Raw genomic sequence first — 12665 nt, 5'->3', positions numbered from 1 at the left:
ATTTTATAGTCCGTGCTCTGCACGAAGTCAAAACTGTTTTGTTAAAATCATATACGATTGTATCTTAATATCTGATCCATTACATGAGTTAGAATATGCAACCGACAATAGGAGAGAATCCGATAACAATTTTTCTAAAAACTGAACAAACAGTAATTAGTAAAAGTTTATTTTTGAAGAAGTTGTAATTAATGATTTTTTTAATTTTTTTTTTATTTTCAAGCGAAGGGTGATAAGCAAAAACCCTAAAAATGACCTTGCACTGAGATTAGAGAATTTCTTACCATAGCATATATCCCCCTCCTCTCTTTCTCTCTCTCTCTGTCTTCCCCAATTACCTCTCACCACGCTTACTCCACCCTTTTCCAAATTCTCTCTCTGAAAAAAATCGCCGCTTTTCTCTTCCCTCACCACTCTCTCCATTTCTTCCCACCAGCCGATGATTGCCTCTTCTCCCGTGTCTCACTGACGGGAGAAAGAGAAAAGTCGAAGAGCCACCAGCAAAACTCTAATCCCTTCTCGATCTCTCTAGGGTTCGGCTCTATCCTCTTCTCATCGTTTGTCATGCGTTACTCGATCTAATTTCAGTTTATCTATTTGTTTATATAGGTTAAAGGAAGCGATTCGATAGTATATATGTCAGGAAATTCAAATCGCGACGTAAAAAGATCCGCCCGATCGGGAAGCTCTGGCTATCATAGGCCTGGTCACTCGGGCGGTGGTGGAAAGGGCGGAGGAGGTGGCGCAGCGGCGCCCCCTGCCGGTGCTGGTTTCTCGTCTCATTCTGGACAGCCTCCTCTCAACTCCAACCGAAGGTAGGTCTCTCAATATGTTTTATTTTTACTTTAGAACCACATTTTTTTCTATTTCTATCTCTGGGTTTCAATTACATTGGGGCTATGTTTTTTTTTTTGCACCACCATCTTGAATAATGGAATATGAGATCTTAATATAGTCAGAATTGTATAATAAGGGTCCTCTTTTGGCAGTAGATTCCAGTCCGATGTAGGGTACCCTTCTTTAATTTTGTAAGTATTACATATGTCTGAAATAGCTATTATTCATGACATGATAAGCTTGTGCATGTGTCCTGGAAAAGTCGCATTCTTTTGCAAGTACGAGGAAAAAGCATAGAAGTGTTTTGTGTATTAAACTTGAACCAGGGGGGAGGTATTGTATCTTTCTTTGGGGAAAGCGGCGTTTGTTAGAGAGGAGGGGGGGGGGGGGGGGTTAAGGACCCCACGAACACTCTCATTAGGGATGGAGTATATATGCACTGTTTATGTAAGAAGGTTTTGAAAGTAAGATCTTTTGTCAACGATATTATTACCTATCAGAGTGCGATAGATATTCTGCATTTATCTCAAATAAGTTTGTCTTAGGCCTGTTAATTTATCCATGTTGATTGCATATACTGTTCACGTTTAAACTCAGCACAAAGTGTTGCCTTTGCAATCATAATTATTGTTTTCTCAATCAGCCATGCTCCATCTTATTTAACGAATCTACAAAAAAAAATCAGCTACTAGAGAACTGAGAAAAGAAGGTTAAAAATTGTGATTAATCCTGTAAATTGTTGAGTAACACATACTAGCTAGGTCGTCCTTTCTGTCTTTAATAGTGCATAATGCACTTATTTTGAGGAAGCCGTCCTAAGCTATAATTTGACAGAACAAACTTGTTGTTTGCTACAGCTTTAAGAAAGTTGGAAATGTACAAGGCGGCCCCCCTAGACCGAACCAAGTCAGCACAATTTCTGACGCGAGTGCTGGTTTTACCCCTGCCACTCCTCCAAAGGGAGCAGCTTCTCTGAACGGTTCTCAATCTCATTTCCAACCTCCACATGGTACTCCTAAATGCAGCGTTTTTCATATTTAATTTGTGCTTTCACATTCTGTTAAATCATTAAACTTTGATATGTCCAAGTGGCTTGATTGCTGGGGATAACGTCGGGATACCCTAATTTCTTCCCCGTATTCCTCTTGAATGTAAATTAGTAATGTTTTGTAAAAAGTCTGAAATAATTTGTTCCAAGGTTTTCCTGGATTTTGAGATTGAAAGAGCAACAGACAATTTTTTATTGATGCAATAAATGTTGAACCTCAAATTAGGCTCTAAAGATCCTCCTTTTGTTCTTCAACTCTTTAAAGGTTTACATCAAAATGCTAAGATCTTGAATTTTTTTTAATGTTGGTTAAGGATTTTTTGAATTACGCCAAAAATCACCTTTATTTTTTTGGTCTCCCTACTCTCAACAGCGGCACCCAATGCTCCACCAACCACATTTACTGAAAAGCCAGTTAATGTACCTCCACCAAGAAATTCTTCTCATCCTGCACCGCGGGGTCCACCTTCGCAGTCTTCCACAAAAACTCCGGATTCTTCTATTCCTCCTTCACCGTCGAAAGGTTTAATTTTTTTTTTTTTTTTGTATATCATTTTGCAATTGCAAGCTATGGTGCATTAAGGCTTAACAATTGCAGTATTATACCTTAGTGATGTCTAATACACAACGTGGCAAAATCAGAATGAGGTTTTAACTTGGAAAAGTTATCAAATGGATTTCTTCTGGTGAAGACCAATGTAACAGACTTTTAGGATTTATGCTTTATTAGAAAAGCATTTTTAATATACCATGGTTAAACGTGAATTTTCATGCTCATGATACTTTTCAGGAGGAGCATTTCCCCTCCAGTTTGGCTCTATTAATGTGGGAATGATGAATGGCTTACAAGTATGTCCTTACCTCAAATGGATTTTCATTTAACTTTGTAATGCCCCTCATTATATCACTCTCTTTTGTTATTTGTTGTCCTAGATCCCTGCACGAACAAGCTCTGCACCTCCCAATCTGGATGAGCAGAAGCGCAATCAGGTACTTGCTGTTCTAATTTTATTTCTTCTTGTCAAAGCTTCTGGAAGTAGCCCACATAGTCTGTTGCAACCATTAATGGTTCGGAAGGTCCTATAAGAAGCCTGTGTGTATTGATACAGAACATCAACAGTAGGTTGTGATTGTTGGCAATGCCACTAGAATCAAATTTTCTGGTTTTATAAGTTTATCCTTCAGAAGGTTCAAGTACCTTCACGTTCATTCCTCAATCATGCCTATTTAATCTGAAATAAATAGAAAAGTAAGATCTTTTCGACATTTATGTAACATTCTGCTACCTGTTGAGCACTCATATTGGTTGATTTCCAATATCTCCTGCTGTCCATCCAAACCAAGCCAAAAAGTTTAACAAGTTTTAAATTGCATCCATTGAAATTTGACTGGGGGCTTGACCTCCTTTCCATTTCAAAAATAATATAAAATTTGCATCCATTGATTAAGTTTTGACATTTGATTTTTAGAAATTTATTCAATATCAACTTTAGAAAAATGGATGCATATAAGACTCCTTTTGTAATCTGTACCCTGCTAAAGAGTCAATGACGAGTTTGCTAGACTTAACCTTCAACCAATTGCAGGCTCTCCTTGATGCATCAAAAGCTATGGCACTTGGTCCTGCACCATCCGGCCCAAGACCACAACTGCCACATCCAAGAAAGGATCCAATTGTCACAGCTAATTCCAACCCAGTTCTGCCTCAATCTCACCCGCGTCCTCCAACACAACCTCTTAACCCTCAATCAAAGGGCCCTTCTCAACAAGCCCCACCTGTCTCAGGGTCAGCACCAGGCCCAGCTCCACCACAACCGAGACCACCCCCAAATGTTCCATTCCAGCACATGCCTGGTATGCCCCATCCAGTTCCATTCCAGCACCAACAGGCACCTTCACCTGTACAACTCCAATTTGGGGCCCATGGCCCACAAATGCCAACGCCTCAGGGGGTTGTCCCCAGCTCTTTACAAATGACAATGACACTGCCAGTGGGGAGTGGTCCCAATCAGGTGCCACAAACGATGTTTGTCTCTGGCATCCAGCCCCATGGCCTCCAGCAACAGGCGCTGCTGCACCAGAGCCAGGGCATGGGATTTGTGCCTCCTACGGGCCACCAGTTGGGCCAGCCCCAGTTGGGTGGAATGGGCATGGGCAGCCTTGGCCCTCGATATCCATCGCCTCAGCAGTCTCCTGCTAAGTTTGTTAGTGCCCGTAAGGCTCCCACTGTGAAAATCACCCACCCAGACACCCATGAGGAAGTAAAACTTGAAAATGTTGCGGCTGCTCCAAGAGCAATGCCTAACATGGCAGCCCAGTCGCAACCTATACAAACTCTACCACCTCATATGGGGTACTATCACCAAGTACACCACGGCTCTTATAATCCTTCAGCTATGTACTTCCCAGGATCAAACATACCCCTTACTAGTACCCAGATGTCTACTGGCTCCCAGCCACCTCAGTACCCATTCTCAGTGCCTCAACCTGGCCAGACTATGACATATATGAACCCGCAATCTATTATAAACCAAGTTCCAAGCAGTAAGCCGGTAGCAACACCTACTTCTCAATCTCATGCTGATTCAGAGACTGTGCCTCCACCAAGTACAGCCAGACCCACGGTGACAATTACTCAACCAGTTAAAGTGGAAGCACCTAAGCAATCAAAGCCATCTGACAAGCCTGCTGACGCTTCTCACAATCTGAAGGAAAGCAATGTGGGCACAGGTACAGGTTCTGCTGCTGAGCTCATTTCTGAAAAGAAAGCTCCTGCAGAAATGCCTGCAACCCCAACAGCAGAATCTCGACCTGGTTCGGCTGGAGCTGAAATGAAGAAGAAAGACACTCTGAAGAGAATGGATTCAGTAAAAGAGCACCAGAAAAAGCCGTACAAGAAAGAGCTTGAACAACCACAGGTATGCCTATATGCTCAAGGGGAACAATTTGGATGGGTTCCCAATCCATCCGATCAGCTTTAAGATCCGTGCGCATCCGCTTTGATATTTGTGCAGATCTAGTGCACACAGATCTTAAAGCAGATTTGACGGATTACGAACCATCGAACTCAAATTTGAGCCCAGTGGGCGTCAGACCCAAATTGCTCCATGCTCAAGAGCTTATTGAGCAGTAAATTGTAAAGTTCTTTGTTGCAACTTTCATACTTCTGAATCATACTTGAAAATTGAAGAATGAGATTTAGCCAATGGTATCAAATAGCTATGACAATAATTTAATGTATCATGTTGCAGTCGGACGCATCTCATACAGCAGAAAGCTCTAAACAGACAGCTCTTTTGAAGGAGGGAGATGTTGCTGATATCAAAGCCACTGCCGTGCCCAAGTCAGGGCCAACTGAGTCTAGTTTGGAACCTGAAAAGACCCAAACTAAAAACAAGGGGGATCTCTCTGAAACTCATTCTGTCGCACCTATCCCTGATGTGTCAGATGCCAAGCAGAGTCATTCAGAGACTGATAAAGTGCAAGTCGAAGATAAGGTAAAAAGGGTGGAACCTGAAAAGGAGAAGTTATCAGGTGAATCAAATGAACAAATGGAGAAGAGTCATGGTGAACCTAGTGCGATTGTTGAGGAAGCTGATGAACCATCACAATATGTGCCCAAACTGGCTGAGGATAATATTGAAGATAAGCACATTCGGCCTACTAGCAGCACATCTACGGTATCAACTGATAGTGAATCTTTATCTAGCGGTTCATTTTCACATGCTAATGGAAGTGCTCTTGGGTCTAAACTGGTGTCATCAGAAGTTGCAGCAGACAAGGCACTAAAGCTAGAAAGTAAAGTTGTTGATGTGATGACTGTTCGCTCTGTGTCAAGAGAGAAGCCTGTTGCAGAGGCGCCGAAGAAAAGTACATCAAAAAAGAAATTGAGAAAGGAAGTGCTTTCGAAGGCTGATGCGGCTGGAAGCTCAGAATTGTACAGTGCATATAAGGGTCCAGAAGAAAAACCAGAAGCCATCTCAGCAACCCCAGATATTTCTAAAGCTGACAGGAGCATTCAAACAAATGAGGAAGCCCGCAAAGAAGTTATAGCAAATGAAGAAGAAGCACCAGGGAAAGGGGAACTTGATGATTGGGAAGATGTAGCTGATTTGTCCACTCCAAAGTTGCCATCATTGGAGCAAAAGGCTCAGGCAACAGCAGCTGATGTTACTGGGACGAAAAAATACTCGAGAGACTTCCTCTTAACTTTCTCTCAACAGTGCTCAGCCCTACCTGCTGGGTTTCAAATAGAACAGGGTACGGAAGCGCTATTCGGTGGTGGTAGATCGTTTGACCAGCCTTACCCTAGTCCTGGTCGGGGTCAACGGGGTGATCGCCGGATGGGTGGTGGTGGTGGTGGTGGACCACCTGAGGAGGAGAGGTGGATTAAATCACCAGGCCCATTCAGCCCAGCCCGTGACATACGTGTGGACATGGGCCAGTTTAACAATGGTCCCCCAAATATGGCGAACCTTCGGCCTGGCCAGGGTCCCAATTATAATATGATGAAATACCCACGAGGGCAGTCACCAAATCAGTTTACAGGTGGAATTCTTTCACAACCTTTGCCTCAGGGAGGTGGCCTCCACCGAAGTGGGTCTGACATGGACAGGTGGCAGCATGTCTCTGGTGGAATCCAGCGTGGCCTGATGCCATCACCAATAGCGAGCCCCCACCAATTGATGCACAAGGCGGACAGGAAGTACGAGGTTGGCAAAATCTCTGATGAGGAACAGGCAAAACAGCGGCAGCTCAAGGCCATACTTAACAAATTGACGCCTCAGAATTTTGACAAGCTATTTGAGCAGGTTAAAGCGGTGAATATAGACAGCCCTGATACACTAGCTGGGGTTATTTCTCAGATTTTTGACAAGGCGTTAATGGAACCGACATTCTGTGAGATGTATGCAAATTTCTGCTCGCATCTGGCGCTTGTCTTGCCAGATTTTAGTGAAGATAATGAAAAGATTACCTTTAAGAGGTTATTGTTGAACAAGTGCCAGGAGGAGTTTGAAAGAGGTGAACGTGAGGAAGCAGAGGCCGAGAAAACTGAAGAAGAGGGGGAGGTTAAACAAACCCCTGAGCAGAGAGAAGAGAAGAGGGTAAAGGCCAGGAGACGCATGTTAGGTAATATTCGACTGATTGGTGAACTGTATAAGAAAAGGATGCTAACTGAACGGATCATGCATGAGTGCATTAAAAAGCTATTGGGGCCGACCCAAAGCCCTGATGAAGAGGACATAGAGGCGCTCTGCAAACTCATGAGCACAATTGGTGAAATGATAGATCATCCAAAAGCCAAGGAACACATGGATGCATACTTTGACATCATGGCCAATCTATCGACAAACCAAAGGTACTCCTCTCGTGTACGCTTTATGTTAAAAGACGCAATTGATTTAAGAAGGAATAAGTGGCAGCAGCGGCGCAAGGTTGAGGGGCCTAAGAAGATTGAGGAAGTGCATCGGGATGCTGCCCAGGAGCGCCAGGCCCAATCAACCCGGCTGTCCCGCAGCGGGCCTGTCATGAATAATCCCCCCATGAGGAGGGGCCCTCAGATGGGTTTAGTTTCTCCTGTTTCTCAGCAACCTGGTATACGTGGCATGGCCCCACCTCAGTCCGGCCGTGGTGGTTTTGCCATGCAAGATGTACGGTTTGAGGATAGGGGGGACAGATACCACTTCGACAATAGAAATATGAATCCGTCGCTGCCACTTCCTCAAAGGGTAAATAGGGATGAGTCTATCACCTTGGGACCACAAGGAGGCCTTGGCCGGAATATGTCTATCAGAGGCCAGCCCGGCATTTCAAATGCCAGTAGTGCCATGGGAGATAGAATGGGGTCAGGACCAACAAATGGGTTTGGATCTGGTACAAGTTCAGAGTACGGATATGGGTCAAGAGAAGGTGGGATGGGTGTGCGCATGGCGAGCCCAGAAGAGCGGACCGGGCCTTCATTGGGTTGGGGCCAGAGAGGATTGGATCGTAATTTCTCAGCTGGTAGTAGGCCAGCTCCTCCTGTGGTTAATCGACAAGCTGGGCTGGTGGCTTCATCTCCAAGTAGTACCAGCCTTCCAGACAGTGTCATCAAGGAAAAATCAGTTTCTGCTATAAGGGAGTTCTATAGGTATGTTTTCTTTCTTTCTTTTCTTATTTTGTTGATGTTTTAATGACAGCTGACATTCAACTGGTGTTGCAATTTTGTTTTTAATACAACCTTCATGCCTCCCATCTCACGTGCTTCTACTTATTCTTCTGATGACAGTGCAAAGGACGAGAAGGAGGTGGCAATGTGCATAGAGGAGCTGAAGTCACCTGGTTCTTACCACCTCATAATATCAACCTGGGTCTCAGACTCATTTGAGAGAAAGGAAGTGGAAAGGGATGTTTTGTATAAGCTTCTGGTCAACCTTTGCAAGCCCAGTGGAGGCCTTTTTCCTCAGGCCCAGCTTCAGCAGGGGTATAGTCATCGTTGCTCCTTTATATCCATACATAGTGTTTCCGTTCTGTGATTCTATCCAGTATTGGCATGCTTTTTTATTTGCATATTAGTACTGAGAAGTACGGTGAATAATCTAGCAAATGTATAATCCTTGACAATTCCAGGCACGCTAATAAAATGAATGTCAAAGCAGGAAAGAAAATTATCTGATTTGCTACTCTCATTGCACACTCTTTCGTGTTGTCTAATTTTTTGCTAAGACCATCTGTTAATTGCACCATCTGATTCTTAGAAATAATCGTGTTACTCGTCTGGTGTTCTTTTGTGCATGCATGAACCTGAGCCGACTGGTACTAGATTTAAGCTGTGCTGCTTCCTAATTCTTCATTTCTTGCTTATCAGGCTAGAGACTGTACTGTCAATTCTAGAAGATGCAGTAAATGATGCACCAAAAGCGCCGGAATTTCTCGGAAGGCTTTTTGCAAAATTTATAGCAGAGGATGTGATGTCTCTGGAGGACATAGGGAGATTGGTATGCGAAGGTGGGGAGGAACCAGGGTTGCTGATTGAAGCTGGTCTTGGTGGGGATGTTATTGGTTGCACTTTAGAATATATTAAGGTTGAGAAAGGGGATTCTTTCTTGAATGATGTTCGGGCTGGATCCAACCTTCAGTTGGAGGATTTCAAACCGCCACCCCCAGCGCGTTCTAAGAAGTTGGATCCCTTCCTCTAGAAACTAAAAGAATTGATGCTTATATCAGGTACTATAGGTTACTAGTCTTGTGAAGGATATTTATTTTTGTTCATGACAATGCCTATGTTGCATCAATATTGAAAAACAATCATCTATATACTTTGCGTACACACTAGGCCTCCTCTGTCACTGTTTGTATGTATTATTGGCAAGATGGTATTGGTCAATTTTCTTGATATCTAGTGCGAATCAGATGTTTTTTATTTTTAGGGTTATGCGCAATATTTTAGTAGGTATTCGGTGAGAATAGATTTAAAAAAAATTTCATATTAAAAAAGGTGGAAGTTGCCCTGATTTCAAAGCTGGTGGAATTTACCCAATTGCATTTCCATCAATTTAACATATAGAATAGTGCATTCCCCCTCACCTGAAAAACATAGATGGATAGGGGCATGATTGTGAAATGGGAGGTTTTAAGTGCCAAATTTCTTGTCTATTCCTCCTTTTTCTTCTGTCATTGTAACACTCAATTCCAAGCATTTCCAATCATGTTGGGCAACTATTCTGCCTTATTCTACCCAATTGCAACTTATTCTACGGGACCAAACACGCACTTCATGTTTTTTTAAAGGGCACATGTGGAAACCTTGATTTGTTTCAATATGCTCTGATTGGCTTTTTTTTTTTTGTAGATCACTGTGTTTTGTTGCGAGCATTGAACCAATCAGCTTATCTACTCGTGATGTCAGCACGGAGTTCTATTTTGGAATACTTTCTGATGCCCGATGAATGGAGACTATCAACATTAAAAATTTATTTATACAACTGTGCTCACACATTGTAAGGCAGGTATCGTACGGAAGGCACTTGGGGTTAATCACGAGTGATTAACATGCAATTTATTTTGATGTGGAAAAATTGTGAATTGTTAGGCTGACGTATAACAAAATTGAGAAGGAAGAGTTGAGAAAATGCTGTGCTGAGTTGGGGTCTAACCACAGTGTCTGATGAGTTGAAACAGAAACAAATAGTTCTAACTTTCGGAGAGCCACTGATGGCTTTTGGTCTGTAACATGTTTTTACTCTGTAGATTTTGGTGATAGTTATCTTTTATTGCAGGTATTATATCTAGTGGCTTGTGTTATATCATCAATAGACATTCGCTTATTGGCGGTCAAATAGTTGCTTGATCCCTTTTTGTTTTTACTATCATCCGTCGTTGTACTTGTGTACATAAATCCTTGCTACCTCTACTAGTCTGTTTTCTCACACGAGCATGAACTAGCGCTATATTTTGGATTCATTTAGTTAGGTGTAATAATTATTTTTTATGAAATAGGGGCTGCAATAGTTGTAACCTTGTAGCATTGTTTTAGAAGTCTACTGGATCATACCAAAATGACTGGGCTTGTGGTCCTATAATGTGTGGATCAAAATATGTTGACTTTATTATTATATACAACTGTTTGCATTATATCGACAAAGTAAGCATGTGCTGTCAACTGGGGTGTCTATGCTGCAGCTTGCAAGTATAGAATAAGTTTTTTTCTTGTTTGTAGAAGTAGGTAATTAGTTACCGTTCTGTTCAATGAAAAAAAGTTCAAAAATATTTACGAGTGGTGCAAGTGAAAGTGAGAGTTATCGCACAATCAGGAGTGTGAGGTGGTTTGATGTCCGGTTTCGATTCACGTCACGTATTGTGAGCAGTTGATTTGGATGAATTTGAAAATTATTTCCGAAATCTTTGTTCTTCCTTAAAGACCCTGTTACTTGGAAATGGTGGCAGCCCAGGAATGCGTCTCCATGGGGCTGACCCTGTTTGATTAGATTGTTCGCAAGGAGAGGAGCTTACTCCTGTGCTATTTGAGGGAACTTTGTCCATGGTTATTGATGTTTGGTTATAGAAAATCCATAGCTATTTGAGTAGTATGGCTTTGTTTCCCTATGCTGTTCATATTTTGGTGTAGCCGTGAAGGCTGTTTCGCATGTAACTAGGCAGTGTCTATCATGGAAAGACGATTTCGATTTCGATTTTGATTTCTCTTACCGGAGAAAGTGTTTAATGGTGGAAGGAAGACTTTGCGGGGAAAGTATCCTCCCAAGCACTATAAAAGATTCTTCTCACTTTACGGTTTGACGGTTTGAGATTAACTCCCAGTCACTTTGAGATTCGGGCTAACATAGGGGCAGTATTATTGGACTTTGAGATTCGTGCCAAGTTAAAAAGAACGGTCCAAATCTACTAATGGTAAAAAAATTCTCTATTACGGTACCGGAAGGATCTGAATTCGACTTTGCGTGTAGCATAGACTGTAGAGGAGCGAGATTGTATACATGACTACAGCTCAGATTTCAGGAGTGTCATCATTCCGTCCATGGAGAGGCATCGACCTTAAATAAGTAGGTAGTCAGCTTTTCTCAGGGACGGAATCAGAAAATTAACATAGGAGTCAGGATAAATAAGTGTTCTATAGTTTTATTTTATGAGATGATAATAATATATTTTTTCTGTAAAATATTTTGAAAGGAAAAATTAAAATTTTTCTAACTTATAGGGATCCTTAGCACCCCTTAATTATCCTCTATCTAATTCGGTCCCTGGCATTTTTGGGTTTGTTATATTATATTTGGTGGCACTACTACAAAAAAAACATTTTTTCTATTGCCTCTTTACCATCGAATGTGCTTCCGCACAAATGGTGTACGTCACAAGTGGCAGCGCTGTAATTACGTTGAATTTTTTATCGTCTGTTATGGATAACAAACCGATGGTGTTGATGGACCCCCTCCTGACCCCCCCCCCCCCCCCCCCCCCCTTCCTTTGCCATCGGTTGAATTTCACGAACCGTTAGTACTGGGCGACTCATCTATAATTTAGTTAAACTAATGAAGTTCATAATAATTTAGTTTTCGTAACTAATTAGAGTAACATAACTATAGATGCAAGAAAGTTAAATTAAACATATGCATATATTAATTACAAAACATCCAAATTAATTAAACATCCAAAATAATAGATCCCAATTCAACATATGCATATATTACAAAACATCTAAATTAATTATACATGCATCGATCCATACACAAAATATGTTGTTCATCCATACATGCATACATCCAAATTAATTTAGCAAATGAACAACAAATCACAACACACTAATCAGCATATATATGATCAGCTGGACATGATGCATTTACTACCAAAAGATAATTAAACCTATCCAAATGTTCATAAGCCACACACACTGAGGCTGAGGTATATCGATCACTAGCTAATAACAAAAAACATCCTCCTCCTTCATAAGTACAACTGCATAGACCTCATACAACAAGTATCATAGCAATAACGGTCAAACATCATGCTTGAAAATAGCCGGTCCTGTTGGCTATAACCCATCCCCTCCGCTGTTCGAAACTTTATTCTACACGAGACACAATCTTGTTGATCAATTCTACCATTGACAACTAAAGCATAGTGCCTAAAATTCCTCAATTCCCCTTTACCAAACATGAGATACTGAATCGCTCGTTTCACCATGGTATCAAACCTCCAAAACTTAACCACAACCATCTGGAGGTCTCTTCTATCAGATGCTTCAACCATCGGGACTGGAACTATAGTTTTTTTCCATTCTTCATAA

General features: G+C 41.8%; 1 protein-coding gene across 2 annotated transcripts; it reads left to right on the top strand.

Annotated features, from left to right (window-relative positions):
- The first annotated feature begins 266 nt into the window (after nt 1-266).
- On the top strand, nt 267-10149 carry LOC144551711 (eukaryotic translation initiation factor 4G-like). 2 transcript variants are annotated; one of them, XM_078299784.1, is made up of 12 exons: nt 267-533; nt 610-815; nt 1695-1846; nt 2259-2408; nt 2676-2734; nt 2819-2875; nt 3472-4730; nt 4788-4803; nt 5137-8015; nt 8154-8348; nt 8733-9091; nt 9717-10149. In XM_078299784.1, exons 2-11 carry the CDS (start codon nt 637-639, stop codon nt 9061-9063), a joined length of 5277 nt encoding a protein of 1758 aa, XP_078155910.1. In that variant the 5' UTR covers nt 267-533; nt 610-636; the 3' UTR covers nt 9064-9091; nt 9717-10149. The 2 variants fall into 2 exon arrangements, with proteins under 2 accessions (XP_078155910.1, XP_078155909.1); XM_078299783.1 differs by having other exon boundaries at nt 3472-4803.
- Nucleotides 10150-12665: the final 2516 nt, after the last annotated feature.

This window comes from Carex rostrata, chromosome 3, assembly GCF_964058835.1.
Source record: "Carex rostrata chromosome 3, lpCarRost1.2, whole genome shotgun sequence".
Lineage (NCBI taxonomy): Eukaryota > Viridiplantae > Streptophyta > Magnoliopsida > Poales > Cyperaceae > Carex > Carex rostrata.
The sequence above is the reverse complement of the archived record's forward strand: the minus strand, read 5'-3'. Positions and strand labels throughout refer to the sequence as shown.

What these genes read in the sequence shown, in the direction of transcription:
- LOC144551711 (XM_078299783.1), top strand. Translation starts at nt 637, where the DNA reads ATGTCAGGAAATTCAAATCGCGACGTAAAAAGATCCGCCCGATCGGGA. An exon ending in CCTCTCAACTCCAACCGAAG is followed by an intron (nt 816 to 1,694) that starts GTAGGTCTCTCA and finishes TGTTTGCTACAG; the next exon opens with CTTTAAGAAAGTTGGAAATG. An exon ending in ATGAGCAGAAGCGCAATCAG is followed by an intron (nt 2,876 to 3,471) that starts GTACTTGCTGTT and finishes AACCAATTGCAG; the next exon opens with GCTCTCCTTGATGCATCAAA.